This window comes from Molossus molossus, unplaced genomic scaffold, assembly GCF_014108415.1.
Source record: "Molossus molossus isolate mMolMol1 unplaced genomic scaffold, mMolMol1.p scaffold_m16_p_8, whole genome shotgun sequence".
NCBI lineage: Eukaryota > Metazoa > Chordata > Mammalia > Chiroptera > Molossidae > Molossus > Molossus molossus.
The window spans coordinates 110702140-110729270 of record NW_023425402.1 but is presented as its reverse complement, the minus strand read 5'-3'; the positions used below and the strand labels follow the sequence as shown (position 1 = coordinate 110729270).

Genomic DNA, 27131 nt, shown 5'->3' with positions numbered 1-27131 from the left:
CAATGTTTCTCTCTCACATCGTTTCTATCTCTCTCTCCCTTCCTCTCTCTCTAAAGAATCAATAAAAATATTTAAAAAAACGATAGTAATTTCTCCTCATTTTTTATTTTTCTTTTTTTAACATTTTTAAAAATCCTCACCTGAGGCCCTGGCCGGTTTGGCTCAGCGGTTAGAGCGTCGGCCTGCGGTCTAGAGAGGCCCGGGTTCGGTTCCCGCTAAGGGCACGTACCTCGGTTGCAATTTGTCCCCGGCCCTGGTTGGGTTGTGCGGGTGGCAGCCACTCGATGTGTCCCTTTCACGTCGATGTTTCTCTCTTTCTCTCTCTCTTCCTCTCTCTCCCTCCCACTCTATCTGAACAAAAAATGGAAGAATGTCCTTGGGTGAGGATAAAAAAAAAATTCTCACCTGAGTACATTTTTCATTTATTTTCAGACAGTGGAAGGAAGGGGTAGAGAAAGAGAGATAGAGAGAAACATCGATGTGAGAGAGACACACTGATTGGCTGCCTCCCGCATGACGCTAGCCAGGACTGGGGACTGAACCTAAACCGAGGTACGTGCCCTTGACCAGAATCCAACCCGAGACCCTTTGGTCTGCAGGCCGACGCTCTAACCAGGGCATTTTTCCTCATTTATTAGGGGAGAAATCCTATTTTTGGATTTAAAACATATATTGTCAAATACTGTACTTGACACCACCCTTAAATCTGTTAAATAACCTCGCTCGTTTCCCCGGGCCGTGGCCTCGGCCTGGCTCCCTGTCGGACGTCCCCGTGGCCTAGTTCCTGCCGTCTGCGTCGTCACAACATGCCCAGAGCGTCGCCGCGCTTCGGAAAGCAGGATGCACGTAGGGGACGGAAGTGCCGGGCTACTCGCCCCAGCCCCGCATCCCCTGTGCGCGCAGACCCCAGGGAGGTGAGGACCGGCCCTGCCCGCCGGCCGCCCTGCGCTGCACAGGTGAGGCCTGAGCGGAAGAGATGAACAGAAAACAAAGCCTTCGTTCAAGATGATCTGTGCGTCAGGTGACCAGGACCCCCGAGGCCAGATCTACTCGGAGCCCAGTCGGGCGCGTTCTCCCGAGGCAAGTTCTGCTAGAACATCCGTGAGGCGCCCTTCCGATGTATCTTTGCCGGGTCACTTTCACAGTCTCTTCACAGGCATGTGACAGAACCACCGCTCTAAGTGTGGCATCAAAACCCCTTCCCGGCCAAAGAGGAGTCACAGAAGTGCAATCGGTGCAAAGAAGCCAGCGCCGTGAAAATCTAGACGCCGCACTGAAGTCGCCCGCCCTGTGACATGGAGAGACGGATGGGGGTTCCCGCAGGGCTGAACATTATTGAAGCTCCTGCTCGTACAGCACAAGTTGTTCCTGGAAAATGTGCGTCTGTAGGCAAAGGGACCTCAATCCCAGCAAGCGCGATGTGCATGCATGTGTGTAGTGCACGCACACGCACATGTGTTCATGCATGTGCATGTGTGTGTAGTGCATGCACACACGGGCGTGTGTGTGGTGTGTGCATGCGTGTGTGCATATGTGCCTTAGCGGAGCAGTGTGCCCCATGCTAACCTAGAGTCTCTGGTTGGTGACTCTAGACCCACAGAGGCTGGACTGTGGCCTTTCCTCACCTGTGTGGGAGGTAGGGATGGCGTCCCTCGTCCCCAAGACTGAGCAGGTACCCAGTGTGCACAAGTGCACGAGCCCACGACCTGGCCCATGCGCTGAGTGGTGGGACTTGAGCTTGGGTCTTCTGGCCCCAGGTCAGCATCTGGCTCCCCGAGGCTGCTGGGAGGACTGGGGACCTGGCCGTCGGGGCTGGGCAGCTGCCCCCTCTCCCGAGCTCCAAGGCCACCAGAGAGTTAGGGGCTTGGCCACCGAGAGCTCCAGGCTGCCCAGAGCTGCCTGAGGGTCTCCCCGTGCTGAAGGCCTCTCCTCCTCTCCAGAAACTACCCACGGGGCAGCTGCGCACAGACCACCGCCGGCATAAAGCGGTGACTTCTGCTCATTTGCAGAGAAAAGTCTCTCCCTGTTTCAGTGACCAAGTCACCTGGTCGTTAGTGTTTGAATCCGGCAGCCGAGTGGGGGGCTTGAGGAGAGAAGGCAGCTGTGTTGTTGCGGTTTAGGGGCCCGGGTCCTTTTCTGTCCCCTTTAATCAGGTCCAATAGTGGGGACGTGGCAACCCTTGGGCAGTGTGGTCTGGCCTCGGGGATGCAGCCGCAGCCGCTGTTCTGAACCTCCGGTCTCCCCTGGTCCCGGGGTCCTGCGGCGGCTCCACGGGGCCGTGGCCTCCCGTGGCCGGCTGTCCTGATCAGAAATTGGCTGGGTGTCTGCAAAATAGTCTCTGCACTTGGATGAAACCAATCTGAGTAACTACGGAAACACCGGGACGGGGCGAACGCTGAGGTCAGGGTCCCGGCCAGCAGCTGAGCCCACGCCTCCTGCCCACGGGGAGCGGAAGCTGGGAGCTCCGTGGCCCCGCCAAGGACGCCACCCCAAACCACGGCGACGTGCACGACCCCTGGCTGCTGGGGCTCCTCGTACCGTTGAATGTCGGTGCTTCGGAAACAGCCTGTTCACGCTGGTGGCGAACGGAAGCCACACGTTTTACGTTTAAAAAGACGGGAGACCAAGTTTTCCAAGGTCCGGAGTTGCCTGCTTTTTCCTTTAGTTTGGGAAGCGCTTTCTCGCGAGGGGCGTGCGGAGACCCAGTCGGCTGCTCAGAGGCTCCGACGCCCAGGACGCCCAGCTGGGAAGAACTTGGAGAAGTCGCCGTGTCAGCCCAACTGCGAGGGCGTCAGTCCCGCGTCCATCAGAGACGCCTCGCTGGCCGGACGCTCCTGCCGCTCGGGCTCGGGGCCGGGCCACAGGAGGGTGCTCGGTGCCCAGGACCCCTGGCCGTGGGGTGGCGTCCTCGGGCTGCAGCGCAGGAGACCCCGCTCGGCCCTGCCTGGCCCAGCACCAGCCCCGCGGCCTGCACCGGGTCGGTGTTCTGACTGACTCCGATCTGGACGACAGGAGGGTGCCCTCCTCTGAGACTGGGCGTGACCCCCTCCTCTCGTCCATGAACCGCACCCGCTCCAGGAAGCCTTCCAGATTCATTGCCTCCTCTCACCAGGTCCTGCGGAGCGGGGCGGACACGGCCCTCCCTCGAGTGCGGGCTTAGCTGCGTGGGCTCTGCCAGAGCCTCCGGGCAGCCCTTCTAACTCGGTGGGCCTCCCGCGGGCCGAGTGCTTCCCGGGGAAAGCGGTTTGTCAAGCGGCCGCCCCAGGAGCGGGGAAGGGCTGCGCCTGCTTCTGCCTCCGTGCGTGGTGCGTGCTGCTTCCCGTGGACGGAGACACGTGGCAGGCAGGGCTTTAGCCTCCTGTCCCATCCCAGGGGGCGCTAGTGCCGGGGCCGCCACACTTGGCCCCTCCCTGCTCCGCACCCCGGGCCGTGCTGGGGGCTCCCCACGGGCTCCCCGAACTTGCTTCAGCGGTTCTGCCCTTGGCAGGAGAAGCCATCAGAAAGGATGGACGCAGTCCCTGGGCCCCCTTGGTAGACGTGACATTGAAAAGTTATTTTGTTGGTCTAGATTTGGTGTCCTCAAAAATAAGCCGGTGGCGACAATCATCACTCCACCTTCTCACAGAGCTGTCGGGTCTGCAGTGGCCACTGCAGGGGTGACATGGAGGGGACGTCCTTGTGATGGTCACTGTAGAGTCTGCAGTTGACCCAAAGGTGGCCCACCGGTCCCTGGCCTCCGGGGCTGATGGAGGCTGAAGGGAATTCCCCACAAGAGTCTCTCCGCCTGTGCCCCCCATCGCCCCAGCAGCCCGAGGTGCAGGTGAGGGAGGGAGGGGACAGCACAGCGACAAGTGTGTATCATCAGCCTCGAGAGAGAAGCGTCGGCTAGCGAGGGTGGGCGGAGCTGCCGGCCCCTGCCAGCTCTCCAGGCACCTCCTTGCGCCCTCCGAGCACCTGCATGGTCTCCTCTGGACCTCGGGTCAGAAAACAGCCCGACCCGAGGGGCAGGTGGCCGCTCTCGTGTCCACGGGTGGGCCACGGGCACTCCCTAGCCCCAGACGTTCTGGGTTCAGGCCCACTTTATGGAGCTTTATTTTTATTAACTTAAAAACAAAGTTCTTATTGATTTTTAGAGAGAGGAAGGGAGAAAAAGATGGAAACATCAATGGGCTGCCTCCTGCTCCCCCCTCCCCAGGATTGAGCCCACAACCCAGGCATGTGCCCTGACTGGGAACCGAACCAGCGACCTCTTGGTGCAGGGGACCACACTGTCCGGGCAGTGAGCACTTGTTTACAACACTCTGAACGAGTAAAGGAAAATGTAGTTTCGTGGGCCACCGTAATGGGTGGGTGCCCATGCTTCAGGCCACATCCACCTGTCCGTGACACATGGGTGCCCGCAGCATGCGTCTCAAATGTCCACCCAGGTCACCGTCGCTTCTGGCAAGGGGAGCGCAGGCTAGAGGCTTCCCGGGGGGCCGTGCAGGGCACTCTGACCCGCGTGTGTTCAGGGGTTGCCGAGCCCGACAGGCCCTGTTTGCTTTTCTCAGTTTGCTGCTACCGGCCGACTGCAGACTCCGGAGAGGGGCCGGGCCAGGTGTGGGCCCAGAGGGCCAGGCGGGGGGCGCGTCGGCGGGGTCCCGGTCTGGAGGTGCACAGTGAGGCTCTGTCTCCGATCCGGGGGTGCGGGCGAGGGGCCGGCCCAGGGCGCCGGCTGAGAATGCACCTGCCAGACCTGACCCTCGGGGGGGCTGCCTGTAAGCAGCGTCCGATTTAGCGCTGAGGACGACAAGGTGGCACGTCCATTTGCGTGACCAGAGGACAGAGTTTATGGAGAAAGAGTCGCCATCCTACATTCTCACCACAAATGCAGCGTGGCGCAGGGCGGCGGTTCCCAGAGAGCCTGAGGCAGCGGGGCACCCTCCCTGCCCACTGGCGACCAGGAAGGGGTTGGACTTCCTCCCCCGCGCGGTTGGCCCTGCCTCTGCCTTCCGCAATGTCACAGAGGCCGTTCTGCTGGGTGCCGGGCGTAGACCCCTCACTAGAGACAGGACCGGTCCTCTGACCCCAACTGTCCTCTGTCTGTTCCTGGGCAGCTGTCAGGCTCTGCTGAGCTACAGACGTTTTCGGATGCTATGAGCCAACACGCAGCAGATGTACATGCACGAGTCCCACTGTGCTGGGTGTTTCATGCAGGTAGCGATCATGTTTTTCTTACATACACGTGCCAACAGGCATGCAAGAACACACACATGCACACGTGTGCACAGGTGGACACACACCCTTGTTCGTAGTGACTTGCTTTTCTTTCTCTGAGAACCGGTTGTGGTGAAGATCCGTGTGTCTCTCTGGAAGCAGATGCTGTTTTATTTCACCAGCATCTGTGGCTCTTAAAACAGTCTGCAAAGCAGGAGTATTGAATACAAAACGCTAACCCAAAACTTTATATATACTTCACTTCCAAAACTTTGAAGAACGCTGCCAACATCTCCCGAGTGGTCAGGATTTCCAGTCTGAGATGTAACCGCCTCATGGAGTCACCAGGTCAGGGGGGTGGGAGGGGGGGAGCCGTGTGGACGTTTACGCAACGAAAGACGTGCACCTGAGACCGTTCAACAGGGACGCTGGAGGGAAATTCACTGACAAACTATCGCAGACCGAGGTGCTCAGTGAGAGACTCATGGCCGGTGGGGGTAAGCCCTGTGCAGTGTGTCGTATATGGTTACGTGCACAGGATTTTCCAGGAGAGAACACTCATTGGGCGTTTTTAAAAAATTCCATTTTTAAGGAGGCCTGTGATGCAAAAAATGTTAATATCAGGAAGTTCAATAAAGTGGAAACAAATCGTAGGTGTAGAAAGATATACATTGGCATTAACACCAAAACAAATAACTGCAATCCCATTTTAAAAAGAGAAGGCTGTCTCTTTCCTCCAGGGCTGACCTTCCGGAACCCACGAGGGGCGAGCCTGCTCCTCCCGGGGTGCCCGCAGAGCCCGGCCCTGAACGAGGGGCAGACGCCCCTGCTGTGCTCAGCCCCTCCCTCCCCATGCTGAGGGTTAGGGGGTGTCTCCCCCGGAGATCACAGGACAAACCCGAGGGGCGTGAAGCCCGCAGGTGCCGCGGGTGGGAGGCTGTGCTCAGGGCAGGGTGCTGAGTGAGGGTTTCCGAGTCCGAGCTGCTCAGGGGAAGAGTGGGTTCTGCTGCCCGCGGGCTGGGGTGCCGGCACGGGGGTTCGGGGCTGCGGAATTAGGTGGGCAGCACCTGAAGAGATGGAGATTCCCAGGGTGGTGGCAGGAGTGGGGGATGAGTCATTTCCTAACTCTTGCTGACTAACAGCAAAGGGCCAAGCGTTCGTATTCTAGGGGGGTCGTGGCACGTCCCCTCGGCCCCCTGCCTTCAGTGCTACGCACCCCGTTGTCCTCCTTCTTCATTCTGGGGGGCTGAGAGCACAGGGTGCCACTGGGCTGACTCTGAGGACTGAGCATAACGTGTAGCATCCGACCTCGATGGAAAGGATGAGGGAACGTGCCCGGAGAAGCGATGAAAAGCAGATTTCTTCTAAGTGATCATAAGCAGTGACAGCACACCAAGGACATAATGCATTCCTTACGACTGTGGCATGTGTGCGTGGAAACCTAGAACCACGCGTGAGAACCGCAGGGATGAGAGTCCGCCGAGTCAGACGCGTGAAGAATCGAGACAACGGAAACCATCCCACAGTCGAAACACAATAAGCACGATCAACATGGTTACGTTTTAAAAACAAATTTTAAATTGAGACTGAGGAATAGGAAGCTATGAAAATGAGCCAAAGGTGTCTAGAAAAGAAGGAAACAGAGGTTTTAGAGTGAAAACTATAATAAATAAAAATAAATGTTCCACCAGTGGGTTACAGAGTGGAGTAGGCATACCTAAAGAGAGAACTCGTGAACCACCTAGATGAAAAACATTATCCAAAATACGGCACAGAAAAACAAAGTGATGAAATATATAACAGAGGTTAAAAGACATTGAAGCTGGCGTCCAACGTACGTTTAGTTACGGTCCCAGTAGGGATAACCGAGAGCGGGGGGAGGGGGGGCAATAGTTGAAGAAAAAATTTAAAAATCCCCAAACCGATGAACAACACCAATCCTCAGATTTGGGGAACCCAAAGAATCCCAAGAGGAATAAAGAAGAAAGCAAATGTGAAATGAAGCTTTTTAAGAAGCCAGAGAGAAAAGACATCACCTACAAAGGACCGACAATTGGAAGTACAGATGAGATTCCAAGAGCAACAGTGGACAAATACTTAGGAAATTATTTCCTTAAGAAGAAATAGAGCCCTGGCCGGTTTGGCTCAGCGGTTAGAGCATCGGCCTGCGGTCCGGAGAGACCCGGGTTCGGTTCCCGCTAAGGGCATGTACCTCGGTTGCAGTTTGTCCCCGGCCCTGGTTGGTCGTGCGGGTGGCAGCCACTCGATGTGTCTCTTTCACATCGATGTTTCTCTCTCCCTCTCTCTTCCTCTCTCTCCCTCCTACTCTATCTGTGCAAAAAATGGAAAAATGTCCTCGGGTGAGGATAAAAAAAAAAAAAAGAAGAAATAGAAAACTTAAACAGTCCTACAATGATTAGATGAATTGAATGTACGGATTCGGGGGTGCGTGCTACAAATACGCAAGAAAGAAAGAACGCCGTGATTTGTGTGTGAACTCTCCCAGAAAGTGGGGACAACTGTTTCCTGTGAAGTCAGCCTGCACTAGCAGGTAGAATACAGGCTACTCTCAGTCAAGAACGGCCTTGCAAAATTCTTAAACTATTCGCAAGTGGAACTCAACGATATGCAGTGCGTTTCAGTAGTTTCTACTCGCACCAAAAATAGTAGCATCACGACCAAGAGAGAAACTCCTTAGGCCGTTAGCCTATCTGTAGAAAAGTGCTCTTCCGGAGGCGACATGGAACCCTTTCCTTTTGAAGTTGGAGCGACAGACGGTGCCCATGTCCTCCCATTTCCCTTCAGGATTGTTGAGGTTGATCCACGGAGCCGGGGGCTCTGAGCCTCTTCGTGGTCCGGAGCCCCCTGTCGGCCGTGCTTTCCTGGTAGGAGCCTGAGGGCTGCGTGCGCCAGTGGGTGCGCCAGTGGGTGCGCCAGTGGGTGCGCCGTGGCCGCGGCAGAGCCTGGCTTTCCGGGAGCACCCGGGCGGGGTGGGAGACAGCTCGCTTATCTGCACTGCTGTGTTGAGGACCGACGACAGCACCAAGAGGCTCAGGCATGACCGTGGACAAGGAAGAGAAATGCATAGAAAACTTTCTAGATTGGGTGTAGTTTTTTAAGCGAAGGGTTATGACGAATAGCCAAGTAAGCAACCCTTCGCTATACTTGTCATGATAATTGTCATGATGATTTTTTCTAACGAAAGTGTTTCCGGAGCACGCTCTCTTCTAACGACGCTGCTCCACATGGCAGCACGGCGGTGCTCGGTCCTCTGTGAGTCTGCTCATTGGCGGGAGTGCTTGTTTTCTCTCTTTTATACCCTCCCCCGAGGATATTTTCCATTTATCTTCAGACAGAGCGGGAGGGAGGGAGGGAGGAAGAGAGAGAGAAACATCGATGTGAGAGAGACACATCGACTGTCTGCCACCCGCATGACCCCAACAGGGCTCAGGGACAAACCGCAACCGAGGCACATGCCCTTGGCTGGAATCGAACCCAGAACTCCTTGGTCCGAGGGCCGACGCTCTAACCGCTGAGCCAAACCGGCCAGGGTGTGAGTGCTTATTTTCAAGACTCAAACGACAAGCTTGGCCCAGTGCTGGGCCTTGAGCCCCTCGATTGTAGGAGCACCTTTTCCATCTCACCGTGTAATGCAATAATGTTGATCCCCGGTATCTCATCAACCCTCTCAGACCTGTGCAGAGAACCAGCTTAACCAGGTTACAAATTGTTAAAGGAACCGCTGAAGCTGTTCGGTGACCACCCGCAGAAGGCCTTCGTTCACTGACGGCTCATCCGTCCTCTGGCCAGCCAGCCCGCCGAGAGGCCGCACCATTTCCTGTGGTAAAAAATAAGAAATCCCCCAAACTCCCACATCTTTACGTTCTAATTAGCTTTTCCCCTTTAACTTAGAAGTTTTTTTAAATTTATTTTTATTAAGTGTATTGGGGTGACATTGGTGAATAAGATTATAAGGGTTTCAAGTGTCCAGTTCCACGACACCTCATCCGTATTTTGCGCGGTGTGCCCACCTCCTGAATCGTTTGTGGGCCCTCTTATCTGAGCGGGGATCGAACCCGCAGCCAACGCGCTAACCAACTGAGCTACCCAGCCAGGGCCCACCTTGTCTAGGTTTTATTTATTTATTTATTTATTTATTTATTTATTTATTTATTTTGTTTCCTCACCCGAGGATATTTTTCCATTTTTTGTACAGATAGAGTGGGAGGGAGAGAGAGGAAGGGAGAGAGAGAGAGAAACATTGACGTGAAGGGACACATCGAGTGGCTGCCACCTGCACGACCAACCAGGGCCGGGGACAAACTGCAACCGAAGTACGTGCCCTTAGCGGGAACCGAACCCGGGTCTCTCCGGACCGCAGGCCGACGCTCTAACCGCTGAGCCAAACTGGCCAGGGCAAGGTTTTAAAATTTTAGCACGCTTGTGTTTTTCCCCAGAAACGAGACTCCAGGAGATTTTCCGGTCCAGGAACGAGACTCCAGGAGACTTTCCGGTCCAGGAACGAGACTCCAGGAGACTTTACGGTCCGGTCTGCATTTGGTTCTCAGGTTCTCCTGGAGCTTCTGTCTCGGGAGCCCCTCCGACTGGAATGATCCGGTCGTATTGTATTTAAAAAGCGGCCTCTGATGATGCTGGGGAGCCACACAAGGAGGTACCCACACAAGGAGTCAGGAAAGGGCCCAAAGGGCGGAGGAACAGGACTGGGGTCTTCGTGAGGGGTTGGGAATTTCTGCAATTCCTGCAGCCGTTAGCATCACTGGGAATTCTCACACCGACCTGTGACCCGGGGACTCTCTGCCTCTCTCATCTGCACTTGATCTGAGGATGGCGTTTTTTAAAGGGGGAGGGTCCTAGGCTAAAGGGGGAGGGTCCTAGGCGGATGTCCATGGGGTCCCCTGGAAATCTGGGGTACTGTTTTGAGGCTCGAGGCTTTTGCGACCTCTGGTTACGGGCATCTCCGACCTGTTGCAAGTTGTTTGAAGGATTTTCCTTGTCCAGCTCCTATTATGTCGTCATCCTTTATATTCCTGAACTCTTTTCCAGATTTCAAAAGTCGGTGAGCCAACCAGGTCCCTCCCCAAACACACACGCGTGCGTGGGGACACGCCAGACTCCTTTGTAAGTAGTTGTGTGACTGTGGGTGAGGGAGAAAAATAGGTTTGTTTCCACTTTGCATCATTTCTCCGGGTCTAGTGGAAACGAGATGGATGTAAAATAAGACAGATGAGAATCCAGTTGGTGCTCCCTGGTGAGCCTTGGTTGCCCATAGAAGAGGGAGGTCAGCACCCCCGCAGGCTGCTGAGGTCTAGATGACAGGGGGGCACCATGCCTTGCATACAGCAGGCTCCGCACAGGTAGTGCCACCTTGTTGAGTCCTGGGCGGGGGCAGGCGCAGATGCCCCCGGAGCTGTGAGTCAGGCTGTGGAATGTGCTAACCCTCTTACAAATGGGCTTTCCTCCCGAGGGCTTCTTGGTGGGAACCACTGATGGGAATCTTTTCTCACAGACCTGCCAAGCCCTCGCCTTTGTCTCATTTTTACTATCAGTCCGGTCCTTGTTATGTAGGAGTTTGGCTCCTCCCCCTCCCCACTGATGCCCTGGAGCCCAGGCAGGCCCTTGTCTGCCACCCTCCAGGCCCCGTAAGGTTTCTGCTGGGCTCTGCCTGTGCCTTTCCTTCATCCCTGCCCCCAGGTCAGCTGTCCCCAGATAGTCCGACAATTTGACCAGCTCTGTTCTCCTTTGATGGCTGTTGTCTTTGTCCATTGTCTGTTTGGGGGTCTCTACAGGAAGCCCCGAAGGGCTCTGCTGGTTTCCAGGACATAGGCAGACCTTCCCCGAGCTCCTCCCGTCTTGTCCTCGGGGACACTGGCACCCCAATCCATTCCGCTTCGTGCTGGGCCCCATGCCTGCCTGTTGGCTTCTGCCCACCTCCTTCTTCCCAGGTCACACACTCAGCAGTCGGTCTCCCAGTGAAATGCCCCGCGGTCCTGCCGTCCTGCCGGGCCTCCTGTCTCAGCCCCCTGCACCGCCATTCCAAGGGGGCTCCGAGGCTGTCTTCTCCTCTAGGCCCCAGACCCGGGGGCACATCGCCCGCGGCACCCTACCTTCCTCAGCCTGCAGTCTCAGCATGGACCCAGGAGCCCAGCCACTGCTTACTGCTCGTTCTTCCCGGCTGGGGACCTGCCTCTGCCTGGCCGCAGCCCCTGCACACCGGCCGGCCCGGACCTCTGCGCTCCAGCCCCTTCTGCAGCCGTGGTCCCAGGCGCCCTGGTTTGGGACATGCTGTGACCTTCCCCGCTGGGGAGTGATGATGGAATTGGAGCTGCTCCAGCCGGCGTCTGTAGGCTGAGCTAGTGTGGGCATCCATCTCCGACCACAGACCTGAGAGCTCACGTGTCGCCTGGCACCAGGAGTAGATTCCCAGCGTAGGGGTATGGAGAAGGCAGAGGAAGGGGGAAGAAGAGGTGCAGTTTTACAGAAATAGTCATTACTGATGGCTGAGTAGATCCCCAGCCATGATTTCTTGAGTAATTTAAGCCTCGAGTGACAAGGACGTTCCTACCCCCTCGCCCTGGGAAGAGCTCACTGCCAGCCATTCTTTAGGTCTCATTTTGTAGTTTCCACAGAGAGCCCTTCCTCTTCTCTCTGCACGACAACTGACCGTTGAACCCAGGAGTGCCTGGCTGCAGAGGGGCCAGGCTGCGACGTAAACGTTAAGGTGACCACTGGCTCTGGTGCTGAGAACGTGCTCCAGGGCCTGTGGCCAGGTGGCTCCTGCCCGGCCCAGGTACCCAGGCCAGCCACAGCCTGGCGACACCCAGGCCAGCCACAGTCAGACACCCAGGCCGGCCACAGTCCGACACCCAGACCAACCACAGGCAGACACCCAGGCCGGCCACAGCCGACACCCAGACCAGCCACAGCCCAATGACACACACCCAGGCCGGCCACAGCCGACACCCAGGCTGGCCACAGTCAGACACCCAGGCTGGCCACAGCCAGGCACTCTGTAGGGGCCTGTTTTGTCCCCACCACAGCCAAGGGCTGGTTTCAGTCATTCAGACCCTGCCTCTTGTGACTGGGCATCCCGCAGCGGCCACTGGTGGCTGGGATGGGTGACCACCCTACTTACGTGGGAAAAAGCATCGTGTGGAGCCAGGGTCAGGGCGCTCAGGGGCAGGGTTGGTGCCCAGACGCAGGGAGAGCAGCCTCGGGAAGGAACCAACCACGGGGACAGGAAGATGAATCAGAAACCTGTTTGGCCTTCTCAGTAAGACACAGAAACATGGCCTCTGGGGAACGGGGACGTCAGGGCACCTCCCTTGGGACACCAGGGTGGGCACAGAAGGAAAATCTGCGCGGACGCAGTGAAGCCTGAAGGGCCACAGAGGCGAGCGGACAGCGTGGTGCAGAAAATCATCTCACAGGGCACGTGCACAGGCAGGAAGGCCCCCGGCGGCAGCAGGCAGGGGGCAGGACTGAGCGGGGGGCCCAGTCTGGGAGCAGAGGTGACCCCGGAGACGGGCCAGCTGTGTGACCGGCACAGCACACTCACGAGCGAGGAGATATGGGAGCCTCTCCCTGGTCCAGGAGAAGTCAGGACGGAGACCCACGCGCATGGAGAAACCCGTGAACTGCCCACTGAGTATGTGGATGGAAAACACTCCAGCCCCCCCCCCTGCCACGTCAGGGACCCACAGATTTCTCCTCTGCAGCCTCGAACTCGAGACTGGAGCCATGGCCCGAAGTTTTCAGGAGAAAGGCTGCCGTCCCCCACATTCAGCCTGTCGCAGGCTTGTCTGTGCTCCGTGTGTGAACTCCGTCACGAAACGCACACTGTCGCGTGTGATCAGGCGGTGGCTCTCGTGGGCAGTGGGCACGGCCTCGGTCGGGAAGGGCTCGCTCCGGCCGCCGGGCCCGGATCGCCAGCCTGCAGAGACCGTGAGGTTCGGGCAGCCCAGCTCAGGCTCCCAGCCGCAGCCCGACGGACACCCTGGAGGTCAGTCGCTCCGGAGCTGGGCCACTGTCCCGGGAAACAGACGGGAACACCAAGGCTTCGTTCTTTCTTACAAATGAGAGCTGCCCCAAGCAGCCCAATGGACTTTAAAATGTTTTCAGTGCTCACGTGTCTAAAGGATGCGTAACGAACTTCATCGGGTCTCTTTCCGTGGGAGCGATACACAAACCAACTGGCGGCAGAAGTGACTTGCTATTTAGGACCTTAGTATAGATGGTCTCACGTTTAGGTGCTGTAGATGAGTCTGCTCAGAGCAGCAGGGGAGAAAGAGCTCCTCCACCCGAAGGCCAGAAGGGAAAAAGGCGGGGACACCAGCAAACCAGGAGCCGCGGTTAGGGCTTGGGGCTTTTATTTGCACACACACATGATCTAGAGAATAGTCTACGCTGAGCACAAATCCTGTCGTCGGAAAGAAATTGGTTTTCCTCCCGGAAGAGAAGGAAACTGGGGGACCGTGCCTGGCTCCCTGGCCCGGAGCCTGCGGCCGCTGTGCCTGCTCCTCCCTGAGAGACAAGCCTGGGCTCCATCCACTCTGCTGCTGAGAAGGAGCCGGGCCTCCTGGGGCCTCCTGGGCGGGGGGAGGGGGGCTCCTCTTCGGGAGCTGAAGTGTGTGTGTGTGTGTGTGTGTGTGTGTGTGAGAGAGAGAGAGAGAGGGAGAGAGACTTCTTGTAAAGTGTTCCCTATTGGGGGGAAATCCTACTTATTTTGTGGGGGACCAGCTGCATCCCGGGGCCCAAATGTAAGGCCTCTTTCTTTTCCCTGAATGGCTGGGCTTCTCCAGCAGAGACGGACCTTGGGAGAGAAACAGCTGGAAGCCCCCACCCCCGCACCCCAAGCACATTGTTCCCAGCTGAGACGCTTTACAGCGGCGCAGGAAGCGCGGGTTGTAAACGGTCATGCACGGCAGCCTTCCTTGAAAAGGCGAGAAAGTGGAGACGCTCGTCCCGAGAGCCAAGGAACAATGGTCCAGAAAATCAGGCACGGGGACAAGTAGCAGGGAGGTGGTGGAAGCGGGGAGCCGCTCCCCAGCCCCGGCTCAGCCCGCGACTTCGGGCCTGGGACCCGCGCAACCGCGGCGGGGAAACCAGGGCCGCGCGCCACGGACGCTGCCGAAGTTCACGCTGGAGGCGGACTCGGGGCGCGCGGTCCAGACGGAACCTGCCCCTCGCCGCCGCCGCCGGGCGCTTCTTCTGTCCGCCCCTGGTGGTGGCGACCAGCTGAAGTCCGACCCCATCTGAAGCGGTCTGGGAAACCCGGTGGCGCTCGTGGGGTGCTCTGGAGTGGGGGGAATCGACTCCTCGAGCGATCAGCGCCCAGAGAACGCCCGCCTTCGGGTCCGGAGCGTCGGCAGCCTCGTTCCACCCCTGGGCCTTTGAGACCCTCAGTTGGCCGGACCGCCCCCCTTCTCCCCAACCTCTTCCCCTTCATCCCAGGCGCGGAGGCTCGGGCGGGGCGCGGCCGCAGAGGTCACTTCAGACATTTTTATTCCCTCAGGAGAGGCTCACGCAAAACCCCCCAAAGCCCCCGGTTCGAAGACCCGGGTGGAAGGGGCTCAGGGCGGTCCAGTCCCGGTCCAGGAGCAAACGAGGTTCTTTTGGTGTCTCTGTCCAGAAGGAGACACCCCCCCTCGGGTCGGCCGTGGGCATTTCCATGCTGAGCGCGGGCAGTTCCGAGGGGTGCAGGACCCGCCGACCCCTCCGTCTCCATTTGGCCCCAAGCGTGGGCTCCCCCTGCCGCCACCCTGCCATCCGGACCCTGCAGCGCGAGGGGCAGAGGCGGGCGGGGAAGGGTTAACGCGGGGTTCCACGTCCTGCCTGGAGAGCCCGTTTCTAGGGTGCAGGCTGTTGGGCATGGGGTGCCCGACTCGATGCACTGGCTTTTCCCGGAGAGCGTGCGGGTGACGTGCGCGCGGAGACCAGAAACACGCCGGTTGCAGTGGTGGGCAAGGGTCAGAGGCTCGCAGCCCCCGCGTCGACTTCCAGCTTCTGTCTCCTTCCCCCTTCGCGGGCTCCCGGTTCAGGAGGAATGTTATTGTTTCAAGAGACCCCACTGAACTATTTCCTGCTCATTGTCACCTTTGCTTCGCTCTCCTCACGGAGGTTCTCACCAAAAGGTAATAACGCGGCCGGGCGCTGAGGCCCCGTCGGGCGGAGAGTCCCACCCCGAACCCGCTCGCCCGAGCACCAGGCCGCCCCTCCCACCTTCCGCAGAAACAAAGAACGGACCCTGGAGCCGAGGAAACTCCGGCCCACTCAGTGCGCGCAGAGGAGCTCTCCACGTCCTGCTTTAATAAGGAGCAAAAACCTTCCCCCAAGGGGTCGTTTGGTTGATTTCCGTCTATTCCGTCTGTTTCCCTGTCTGGGCACGGGACCGACCGTGGGCAGCTTCGGAGCGTGGGACCTTCCCTTCCAGACAGGTGAGGGCTGAAGGAACCCGGGACACTGGTGGGCTGATGCACGGCCGTAGAGCCACCTGAATGCCGCGGGGCGAGGGACGTGTCGGGACAGGACACAGCTCGGTGGAGCGCTGGGCCTTCGTCGGATGGAGACCGGCACAGCTCCGGCACCACGGGCAGGGCGCGGGGCTGTGCGCGCTGTTTGCTGTCAGAGGGCGGAGGCCACCAGGCCCGGCGCAGGTGAGCGCCGCGGTGCGGTTCCAGCCTGGCACACCTGCGGGACCCGGTGCGCTTGGAGAGTCAGAGGCCGGCGTGCGGGAGTCTGGGAGCGTCGTGGGCGGCCGGGCAGCCCCTCCGGGACTTGCGGGCAGGGGCGAGCTGCGGCCCCCGGCGCCTCCCACCTCCCGGACCTCCTCTGGCCCGCAGGGTCCGCCCCGCCGCTTTGATGGAGGTGCAAACATTTGGGGGAGGGCGGAGGTGTAGGGGCTGGGCCGGGGCGCAGGGTGGACCTCCGACTTACATGAAACGGGCGCGCCCGAGTCCATTGTTGGCCCCCGGCCTCCCCAGCCCTCCCGGCGGGGTCTGATATGGCCGCGCGCGGCCAATGGGCAGCGGCCTCCGCACTTCAAAGGGCGCGCGGCCCAATCCGCCGCGCCCCCCTCCGCGGCCGCCGCAGCTCTATTTAGGGAGAAAGGACCGATTTTCTCTCCCCAGAGACCTACCCTAGTCTCGCCTTGAGGGAGTTCAAGTGGAAAACCTCCCCCCACCCCTGTCCCCCGCCCCCTCCCCCCAGTTCTCCGTTCTCTCCCTCCTCCCGGATCTGTGCTGGGACCCCGGTGCCGTCGCCGGTCTTGGCCCGAGCGGTCCCTCTTCTCGGAAGAGCGGCCGCCAACTGGGGTGAAGGTGGCTTTCGGATAGCAAGTCGGGGCTTGGGGGGCGGTGGGGCGGGGCAGCCGGGAGGATGAGCTCCCCAGGCACGGAGAGCGCGGGGAAGAGCCTGCAGTACCGCGTGGACCACCTGCTGAGCGCCGTGGAGAGCGAGCTGCAGGCGGGCAGCGAGAAGGGTGACCCCACGGAGCGCGAGCTGCGCGTGGGCCTGGAGGAGAGCGAGCTGTGGCTGCGCTTCAAGGAGCTCACCAACGAGATGATCGTGACCAAGAACGGCCGGTGGGTGTGCGGCTCTGCTGCGCCGCAGCCAGAGGGGGGAACGCCCCTTACTGTCCGGCTTTTTAAAAAAAATTTTGGTGGAGGAGGTCTTTTTACTCATTTCCACTCGAGATGGGAACAGACCCTTGTGGCTCCTAACCATCCTCCTTTCTGGGCTTTATTCGCGGAAGGAAGGTTGGGGTGGAGGGCCCTGTGAGGGGTCCCCGGTCTGTGAGCTGCGCCTCGCCCACTTCTGCTCGGGCGGGCTTGGCCCCGTCCTCCGGGCCCCTGCTCCCGAAGCTGTGGAGAGTGTGGAGGACGCCTGGGGCCTGGGGAGGCTCTGAGAAGTTGTGAGGACCCCCACGGGGCTCCTCTTTGCCCAGAGCTGCCCCGAATTTTCTGCTGTTGGTCCAGCCGGTTGGATCCAGTCCCTCCTGCTGCCCCTCCCTTTCCAGGAGGATGTTCCCGGTGCTGAAGGTGAACGTGTCGGGACTGGACCCCAACGCCATGTACTCCTTCCTTCTGGACTTCGTGGCGGCCGACAACCACCGCTGGAAGTACGTGAACGGCGAGTGGGTACCGGGGGGCAAGCCCGAGCCGCAGGCGCCCAGCTGCGTCTACATCCACCCCGACTCGCCCAACTTCGGGGCCCACTGGATGAAGGCGCCCGTCTCCTTCAGCAAAGTCAAGCTCACCAACAAGCTCAACGGAGGGGGCCAGGTAGGTGTGATGGAGCCCGTGGAGGGCCGGCGCGAACAGGGGCCCTCGGGTGTGCCTGCTCTGTGGCGGAGTCTTTGAAGGGGCACTGCTTGCCTGGGAGGTGACATCTGCCCTGGAGAAACGGCCACAGCCCCCCTCCCCCAATGAAGACCTCGGTGTTTATAGTGCATTGATGAGGGCTACCGCAGGACCGGGAGCAAGCCTTGCATTGCAGACAGGCCGGTCTCCAGCCTTGGGGAACTGGGGCGTCCTAGCCCTGAACTTCCTAGGGCTGAGAGAAAAGATCGCCCTGGATGGTAAAGGGTCACTTGAGAGCTAAGTCGGTGCCACAGTATTTATATTTACTGCCTGGATTCTGAACAAACCTGTCTTTTGTCCTTTGTACCCATCTTTACCTGGGGACGGTTGGTGGGAGGTGGCGTTTCAGCAGCTGCAGACCAGCGGGCACTGAGCTGTCTGTGGGCCACCGGGAAGCCCTCGCACTCCCCCCCCCCCCCGGACCTGAAGAGTCCGCGGGGGGCTTCATCGCCTTTACTGGTTGTAGCCCCTCACAGTCCTTCCTCAGACTGGTCCTGGGAAGCAGCCCCTGAAGGGGAAGCCGCCGACTGGAGCCGAGAGGCAGCTCCTGGGAGCGCAGGGAATTCTGCACGTCGGGCGTGTCTCTCTCCGCAACAGCAAAGCAGATCGGTGTTTTGCGACCTGACCTCGGACGTGGTCACGCTCCCACTGTCTGTGTCTCCTCAGATCATGCTGAACTCCTTACATAAGTATGAGCCCCGGATCCACATAGTGAGGGTGGGGGGCCCGCAGCGCATGATCACCAGCCACTGCTTCCCGGAGACCCAGTTCATCGCTGTGACAGCGTACCAGAACGAGGAGGTGAGGGGGGCACCGGCCACCCCGTTCCCGGGGAGCGGGGACAGCCAGTGTGACAGTGTACTGGGGAGCGGGGCAGCCAGTGTGACGTGTACTGGGGAGCGGGGACAGCCAGTGTGACGGTGTACTGGGGAGCGGGGACAGCCAGTGTGACAGTGTACTGGGGAGCGGGGCAGCCAGTGTGACAGTGTACTGGGGAGCGGGGCAGCCAGTGTGACGTGTACTGGGGAGAGCGGGGACAGCCAGTGTGACGGTGTACTGGGGAGCGGGGCAGCCAGTGTGACGGTGTACTGGGGAGCGGGGCAGCCAGTGTGACAGTGTACTGGGGAGCGGGGACAGCCAGTGTGACGGTGTACTGGGGAGCGGGGCAGCCAGTGTGACGGTGTACTGGGGAGCGGGGCAGCCAGTGTGACAGTGTACTGGGGAGCGGGGACAGCCAGTGTGACAGTGTACTGGGGAGCGGGGACAGCCAGTGTGACAGTGTACTGGGGAGCGGGGCAGCCAGTGTGACAGTGTACTGGGGAGCGGGGACAGCCAGTGTGACAGTGTACTGGGGAGCGGGGACAGCCAGTGTGACAGTGTACTGGGGAGCGGGGCAGCCAGTGTGACAGTGTACTGGGGAGCGGGGACAGCCAGTGTGACAGTGTACTGGGGAGCGGGGACAGCCAGTGTGACAGTGTACTGGGGAGCGGGGACAGCCAGTGTGACAGTGTACTGGGGAGTGGGGACAGCCAGTGTGACAGTGTACTGGGGAGCGGGGACAGCCAGTGTGATAGTGTACTGGGGAGTGGGGACAGCCAGTGTGACAGTGTACTGGGGAGCGGGGACAGCCAGTGTGATAGTGTACTGGGGAGTGGGGACAGCCAGTGTGACAGTGTACTGGGGAGCGGGGACAGCCAGTGTGACAGTGTACTGGAGACAGAAAATTAATGCCTTTTCAAGTCATTTACCATAACTCTAAAATTGGGACGGAGGGCAGAACAGTTGAAAGTAAGTCCTCACGCAGGCATGGCGCCTGTCATTCTCGGTACGTGTCCAACTAGACTCTACCCAGTGCTCAAAGGGAAAAGATGTGTAAAGCATTTAGGTAAAGAACCGAGAATTTCTTAAACAGACCTTGCGTGAGAGAGGGGCATCTTTCTTGTTTTGGAACTCCTCCTGAAAGGGTGGGGCCCGAGACCCCCTGTGCAGTTCGGGTCACGTCTGAGGGCCGCTCTGTGCTGTAAGTTGGGGTCTGCGGTGAGGCTGCCGGTGGCGACGGCAGCGTGGACTGGCAGACCCTTTGCTCCCAGGCAGACCCAGGCTCCAGCCTGAGCTCCGTGTGTGGGTTACACGCACAGAAAAGCGTGCTGTTCTTCAGGAACTATTACAGTTCCTCAGCCCATTCAGACCCAAGTGGGAGGCAGATCCGGGAAGAAGTCTGACTGTATTCGGATATTTAAACAGGACGCTGGTGCTTCCCAGTGTCTCATCAGCACGGAAGTCAGTGTGATTGCTTGTTTTTCAGATCACAGCTCTTAAAATTAAATACAACCCGTTTGCGAAGGCGTTCCTCGACGCCAAGGAAAGGTGAGACCACCCCAACTGACCCTCTGGGCAGACTCATGGCGCGTAGCCGCACGTACTGTTCTCCGGATGTTCTCCTTTTTGACAATTCAATACACTTTTTCGGCAGAAGCGACCACAAGGACATGATGGAAGACCCTGGAGACGGCCAGCAGCCTGGGTACTCCCAATGTACGGTTTGCTCACTCTGCGCGACGCACCTTGTTTCGGGACCAGAGTGCCCGGAGCTGGAGGAGACTCGGCCTCATGGGTGTGGTTGGGGCAGGCTTGCCCCTTTGCGGTGCAAGGCTCAGGGCCTATGGTGCTGAAAGTCTCCAAGCGGGGGGCCTTCAACCTCTGCTGTCTCTGGGGCTTGCGGGTGCCCCCCGGCCCGGGCAGAGTTCACCTGGGCTCTTCCGTTTTGCTCCCAGGCTGCCCCAGCCAGGGCTGGGGTGCTTCACCAAGACCTCGGTGGGTGTTTGGATTCTGCTGTGCTGGGCAGGAGAACCCAGCTCTTCACATCTCCTTTGCGTTTCTGTTATTGATGGGAAACTGAAGGGGCCATCTTTGGAGCGATGCTTCGGAACAAACGTGGTTTTCCCCTTAGTGACTTCGGTTCTGGGAAGGGCACGGGAGCCGTGCTGGTTTGGGGTGGACACTGGCTTGTCGGATGGGCAGAGTGTGCTCCGAGCCCAGCTCCAGCCAGAGCAAAGGGATGAGGGGTGCAGGTCTAGATGGTGCTCCTAGAGGGAGGCTGCTTCACCCTCTCCTCCCACAAGGAGGGTCTCGGAGAGTGGACGACTGACACCCACTGGGAGAGGGGTTGGTGTTTGCTGGTCCCCTCTGGAGGCTGGAGGAATCGGTGGGCACACTCCCCAGCTGTGTTCTGCGCTGTTGTCTCTTCTTTAAAAAAAATCACCTTCTAGGCCAGGTTAACAGTCAGCTCTCCAGAGTGGCCCAGGGGCCTCGCGTGAGGGTGGAGTGGACACGGGCCGGGATGGAGCCCGTGCTCTGCGGATGCGTCTGCTGCTCCCTCCTCTAGTGTGGTGGGAAGAGCCCCTTGTAGTTGGAAATCGAAATCGTAGTCAGAGAAGTTGTCCCCTGGAGGTGGCTTTTCTGAATTAAAATAAAACAAAACAAAAAACCCCCACCAGAATGGAGAAGAAACTGGTTTTGGAGGACGGTGTTGGAAGGGTTTTCTGACGCCGTGCACAGCGGGGACAGAAAGGCAGAGAACCGTGCCCCAAGCCAAGGACAAGGCCCCTCCCGTGGCTGTGGGGGGTGGCACTGGGTACAGGGGGGTGGCAGCCAGGGGAAGGGAAGGCCGGGACGCGCCCGCCGCGTGGACAGCCTCGTGCTGCGCGGTCTGACTCAGAATTCGGTCTGTGTTGACGTTTTATTCATGCCCAGCGGCTGGGACGTGACGGCTGGTTACCGGGGGACGGAGCAGGTCTCGGGGTGGCTGGGGTGGCTGAGGATGCTGAGGGGTTGACCAGAGCTGGGTCGCTAGGTCCCCAGGTGCAGGTGGGTTTGGAAACCTCGGTGAGCCCAGGGCTTCGAGTGCGGAGCAGACAGCACCACGCCCTCAGGCTCGGGCTGCACACCCAGTGTGACAGCGAGTCTCCCGTCACGGGGACCCCAAGGGAATGACCCACACTGCCTGGTCGGGGCTCCTGCCCTGACGTCAGGCGGTGAAAGGCAGTTACCCAGCCTTCTGTTCTCGCAGCAGGGGGGTGGCTCATCCCTGGAAGCAGCGCCCTGTGCCCACCGGCCACCCCCCACGCTCAGTTCGGAGCTCCCCTGCCACTCCCCTCCGCGCACGGATGTGAGAGGTACCCCGCCCTGAGAAACCACCGGCCGTCCCCCTACCCCAGCCCGTACGTGCATCGGAACAGTTCTCCAAGTAAGTCACAGCTGAAAGCAGCCCAGGGGCGGGGGCTCGGGGAGGGGCGGGAAGACCCCTCCTGGGAGGCGCCACAGGGGTCAGAGGGCACGAGTGGACTCTCCAGAACCCGCCTTCATTCCACATCCACACCACGGCTGCCGGACCGCAGAGGGGTCCCGCCAGGGGCTCTGGGTGCCAGTGAGCATCAGCTGAGGTTCGAGTTTCCCACCCAGAATGTGGGCCCCTCTCTGGGGCCTGGGCTTGGGACTCTTATCAACCTCTGCAAAGTGAGGAGCAGGGTCAGCCCGGAGCAGCAGTTCCTGGCTGGCTTGGAGCCTGCGTGTTTCTCCAGGTGGGGCCCGCGTCCCCCACGGTCGCCTGACAGTAGCCCAGGCTGGCAGCTGGGGCGGGGGGCAGCTGTTCGGGTGGAACACCCCCTCAGGTGGTCCCCACGCAGGTCTGAGTACCTGAGCACCAGGCTAGCCCGGTCCCATCCTGTTAATCGCGGCCCCTCGGATGCTAGACTTGATTTTGTCCGGCTCCAAAAGGAGGAAAAGCCGGCGGACACCATAAAACAATTAAGCAGTTAAAGCCGATGAGGAAGAAAGGAGCTTGTTCGGTGAGGAAACGGACGCGGGCCTCGGCCCCTGGAGGCCGGACTCCGCAGCCAGACCATTTAGCTTGCACCTTGCCCAGAGCCGTGGTTTCTAAAGTCCTCTCACTTACTAGGAAATAGAATTCTGGGGGAACAGACAAGTTAATGTTATATTTATTTTAAAATGTAATTAGTCCCCAGTCAAGCGAGTGTAGGATTGTTTCCACAGGGCAGCGACCAACTACCGGTAAGTCAAAGCCCGTGTTGACGGGAATAGTTTCACACACAGGGCTTGCGAAAGCAGGTTTGCGGGTCATGTGACAAGGACATGCAGGTTGTGATCATTACATTATTTATTAATTCAGAGGGATGTCACAGCTGTACACCTGCTTTTGCCCACACCCGTGTATACATTTGGCTACGAATATTAATTAGCCTTGGGCGGCCAGTGAGGCAGGCTGGTGGACGATTTTTTTTTTTTATCCTCACCCAAGGACATTTTTCCATTTTTTGTACAGACAGAGTGGGAGGGAGAGAGAGAGAGGGAGAGAGAGAGAAACATCGACGTGAAGGGACACATCGAGTGGTTGCCACCCGCACGACCAACCAGGGCCGGGGACAAACTGCAACCGAGGTACATGCCCTTAGCGGAAACCGAACCCGGGTCTCTCCGGACCGCAGGCCGACGCTCTAACCACTGAGCCAAACCGGCCAGGGCATGGACGATTTTTTATACGGAAGCTCACACGCCTCGCTTGCACTGTTGGGTGGCTGCAGGGGTTGGTAATATTAACTGCGTTTGTCACCCTTGGACGACCCCTCCAATGTCACTGGCTTGCATCCTGTAGCCTATCCTGACAGCTCACCTGCGTGTCTGTCCATGCTGCCATCCCACGACAACTGGTCCAGCCTGGGGATGCCCGCGCACACCAGCATGCTTCCGGGGAGCGCCGGCCCCGGGCCCCCCGCGGGCTCCAGGTACGTGGTTCGGGAGGGTGCCGACAGTCCCGGAGCTCCGTTCTGCCCTTCGCTGTGGGTGGCGGGGCCATTAGCCAGGTGTGTGCAGGGTTCCAGGTTGTGTCTTTAACATACATGCTGGAGGGCTGGGTCTCAAGGACAGGAGACCAGGGCCCGGCGCCCTCAGTAACACCAGAGCCTGTGATGGGCAGGCCCTTCGCTGTGGGCCTTCTTCCTGTAGGGACAGACCCCAGACTGCTCCAGCCTCAGACTGTCTTTCCAGGGTGGTTGGCGTCAGTCAGTAAAAATTTAACACAGATTAAAAAAGTTTTTTCAGTTATCGTTGGTATTTAATATTACACTAGTTTTAGACGTACAGCTGAGTGGTTAGACATTCATAGACCTTACGAAGTGATCGCCCTGGTAAGTCCGGTGCCCACCCGGCACGGAGCAGGGATTACCACGTCACTGGCGACCCCTTGCTCACTTCACGCCCCGTAACCAATCTCTGCCCGTTTGTGGGAACAGGGGGTGAGTTTGGAAGAAGTGTTTCCGGCACCCTTTTGACAGGAGCTTTGAACCAAGGAGACACATGTGTTGCTTTTCTGTAGCCGTGGAATCAAAGCCATTAACATAATGCTGGGTAACTCGTGAAGAATGGTGACTATTTTTTTATTCACTTGAAAATTATGTAGAAGGCTTAAAAAGCCAAGCGCGTAGATAAATACATTACTTTTCTTTCTTTAGTCCTCGCCCTTGGATATTTTTTTCCATTTGTCTTCAGGCAGAGTGGGAGGGAGAGAGAGAAACAAACATTGATGTGAGAGAGACCTGTCAATCGGTGGCCTCCCGCACGACCCTGACCAGGGCCAGGGACTGAACTGCAGCTGAGGTACGTGCCCTTGACCGGAATCGAACCCGCGACTCTTTGGTCCCTGGGCTGATGCTCTAACCGCTGAGCCAAACCAGCCAGGGCTTCATAGGATTTTTATAAGAAAACACGAACAAAGCTAGAAGTCAAGTCCATCTCCGTGAGGACACCGGTTCAGAGATGCTCCCTGACTGAACAGGTCAGAGCCCCCGAGTCTGTCTGGGGACAAGTCCCCTGAGCAGGAAGAGCAGCGACCCCCCTGTGCAGGGACAGTACGCGCCCCAGGTTCCACCCCGTACCTGGGCAGCAGCCCCTCTGTGATAAGACTCTGCCTACAACCAGCCAACCTGCAAGGCTGAGGGCTCTTGGGGACCTGCACGTACGTGGGGGACCCGCAGGTGGCAGAGTGCTGGCCGCGGGGACCCCGGGCTCAGTGCCGCTGTCTGCGGGCGGCTCTGCCTCGTTTCTCACTCCCCGTGGCCGCAGTGGCCGACCTCGCTTCCCTCGGGCCTGTGGGAGTCCAGCTCTGTCTGGACTCGGGACCGGCCCACGGAGAGTACCGCCCCGCATGGCATCCGGTCTGGTTCATTGATAGACGGCGCTTCCACAAGAGAGGTTTTTGCAAAATGATTTGACCACAGTCTGATGCTGTTTGAGCCTGTGTTTAGAGTAGAGGATCCGTCCCTACCGCCAACCCTGTTTATAGACCAGAAACAGCATCACAAGTCGCCGGCCAAGCCCAGGGTGACGCTGGCTAAGGGCAGAGCTGGGGTCCGTGTGCGGGGCTGACTGCCAGGTCCTCTCTCTCTGCTGTGCCCGATGCCCACGTGTGGACGGCCGAGCTGTCGCAGCCCAGGGCGCAGGGCACGGTGCCTGCTGGGTTATTCTGGGGGGCAGGCCGGTGCTCTCAGAGGGTGTTGTCTGCATCCTGAGATCACTGCGCTGCGGGAGTCTATCAGACACGCAAGCACAGCCCCAGGAGTGTTTGATTCGGTCCATCTGGGAACCTGGGCTCTGAACAAGGACGGCAGACTGCTCCCCTGGAGCCTTTAGTAGCAGAACCCGGCAGCTCTGCCCGGAGCCCCGGTCCACGAGCCCCGGTCCACGAGCCCCGGTCCACGGGCCCTGGACCACGGGCCCCGGTCCACGGGCCCTGGACCACGGGCCCCGGTCCACGAGCCCCGGTCCACGGGCCCTGGACCACGAGCCCCGGTCCACGAGCCCCGGTCCACGAGGCCCCGGTCCACGGGCCCTGGACCACGGGCCCCGGTCCACGAGCCCCGGTCCACGGGCCCTGGACCACGAGCCCCGGTCCACGAGCCCCGGTCCACGAGCCCCGGTCCACGGGCCCTGGACCACGAGCCCCGGTCCGCGAGCCCCGGTCCACACCGATGAGCTGTGACTCTGCTTGTTGACAGACATGACAGTGATCTACATACCTCAGGTCCCTGGGCTGACGCTCTAACCGCTGAGCCAAACCAGCCAGGGTTTCATAGGATTTTTATAAGAAAACATGAACAAAGCCTGACATGGGAACGACAGGTCTGAAGGCCCCGTGTTCCCCGTTCTCAGGAGCAGGTGTTTGGTGTCCGGTTCCCCTCCCCCTGCTCCAGGTCTCTGACTTCCTGCCTCTTCCCATTGCAGCCAGTACCCCAGCCTGTGGTCGGCCAGCAGCAGCACCGTCCCGCCGGGCTCCCAGCCACCAGGGATGTCCAGCGGGCTGGGGGCCCAGTTCTTCCGGGGAGCCTCCACCCACCCTGCACCCCTCACCCACCCGGGCCCGGCCTCCTCCTCCTCGGGATCCCCGCTGTATGACGGGGCCGCCACGGCCACAGACGTTCCCGACAGCCAGTACGACGCCTCGGCCCAGGCCTGCCTCATAGCCGCGTGGACGCCCGTGTCGCCACCTTCCATGTGATCCCACCCGCGTCTTGAAGATGCAGTGACTTTGTCGTGGCAACAAGGGTGGACTCGGTTGATCTGCTAGGTACACAGTGGCAGCCTCAGGGGCGAGGGGAAGGAAATGGGCCTTATCACCCCCCTTTCACACTGACAAGCACCCCCTCCCCGCTCCGCCCAGCGGCCGCGCCCCCTCCTGAGTCCCTTCCGCGTGCAGGAGAATCGCGCGGCCGGCCTCCCTCCCCTTGGCTCACAGTGAAGGTGGTTGCCACGGCCGACACTGCCTGTTTCTCCCACGGCACATAGATGGCTTCGGCGCATTAGATTTGTACACCCCACTGGTCCCACCTTGAGATGAAAGGCACACATTTTATTCCCTTCCTCCTTGCTTTCGAGTAGCTTTCAGGCCCCTTGGGCGGCAGGGGTCACGTCGGAGCTGCGCTGTGGAGCTCAGAGCTGAGGACAGACCGTAGGTGAAGCGCACGGCTGCCTGGTCTGCCCACGGACAGGTCTGTCTGAGCACAGGCAGCGAGCTCTTGTGTTGTGAAACCTGCAGCCGTGTATGTTTTTGTTCTGAGAGTAGCCAAAGACAATCAGCGGAAAGCGTTTTCTGCGAAATAAAGGCAATATGCAAAATGTGGTTGGTCTCGTGCTTATGCGACGGCTCGCTTTCTGAGTGAGAGGCTGCTGGGGCGGCTGGTGGCCAGGACCTTGTCCCAGAGACACACTTGCATCTGCCGCGAAGGAGTATGTCCTCTCGTCGGCGGCACCTCGGGTGAGACATGCGTGCACGTACCCGCGCCACTGGCCACAAACGTGCAAAAGATGCTGAGTGATTTTCGAGAGACAAACAGCCGACACCGGACTCGGATAATGACAGACTGCACGGGACGTCCACCCGAGTCCAGTGGAAGCACATAAAGTGAACGGACACACAGGTGGTTTATAAAGCAGATGCAGCTGCCCGTCGTTTGAACAACACGGCCGTGACCAGGGCCCCACCTGCGC

The 27131-nt window shown here is 59.3% G+C and overlaps 1 protein-coding gene across 3 annotated transcripts; it reads left to right on the top strand.

Annotated features, from left to right (window-relative positions):
- The first annotated feature begins 16341 nt into the window (after positions 1-16341).
- TBXT (T-box transcription factor T) lies at positions 16342-26142 on the top strand. 3 transcript variants are annotated; one of them, XM_036248232.1, is made up of 8 exons: positions 16342-16796; positions 17231-17495; positions 18240-18374; positions 19879-19940; positions 20047-20108; positions 21643-21819; positions 23245-23374; positions 25869-26142. In XM_036248232.1, the coding sequence occupies exons 1-8, from the start codon at positions 16591-16593 to the stop codon at positions 26140-26142; spliced, it is 1311 nt and encodes a 436-aa protein (XP_036104125.1). In that variant the 5' UTR covers positions 16342-16590. The 3 variants fall into 3 exon arrangements, with proteins under 3 accessions (XP_036104125.1, XP_036104126.1, XP_036104127.1); XM_036248233.1 differs by having other exon boundaries at positions 16420-16796; positions 21646-21819; XM_036248234.1 differs by lacking the exon at positions 21643-21819 and having other exon boundaries at positions 16512-16796.
- Positions 26143-27131: the final 989 nt, after the last annotated feature.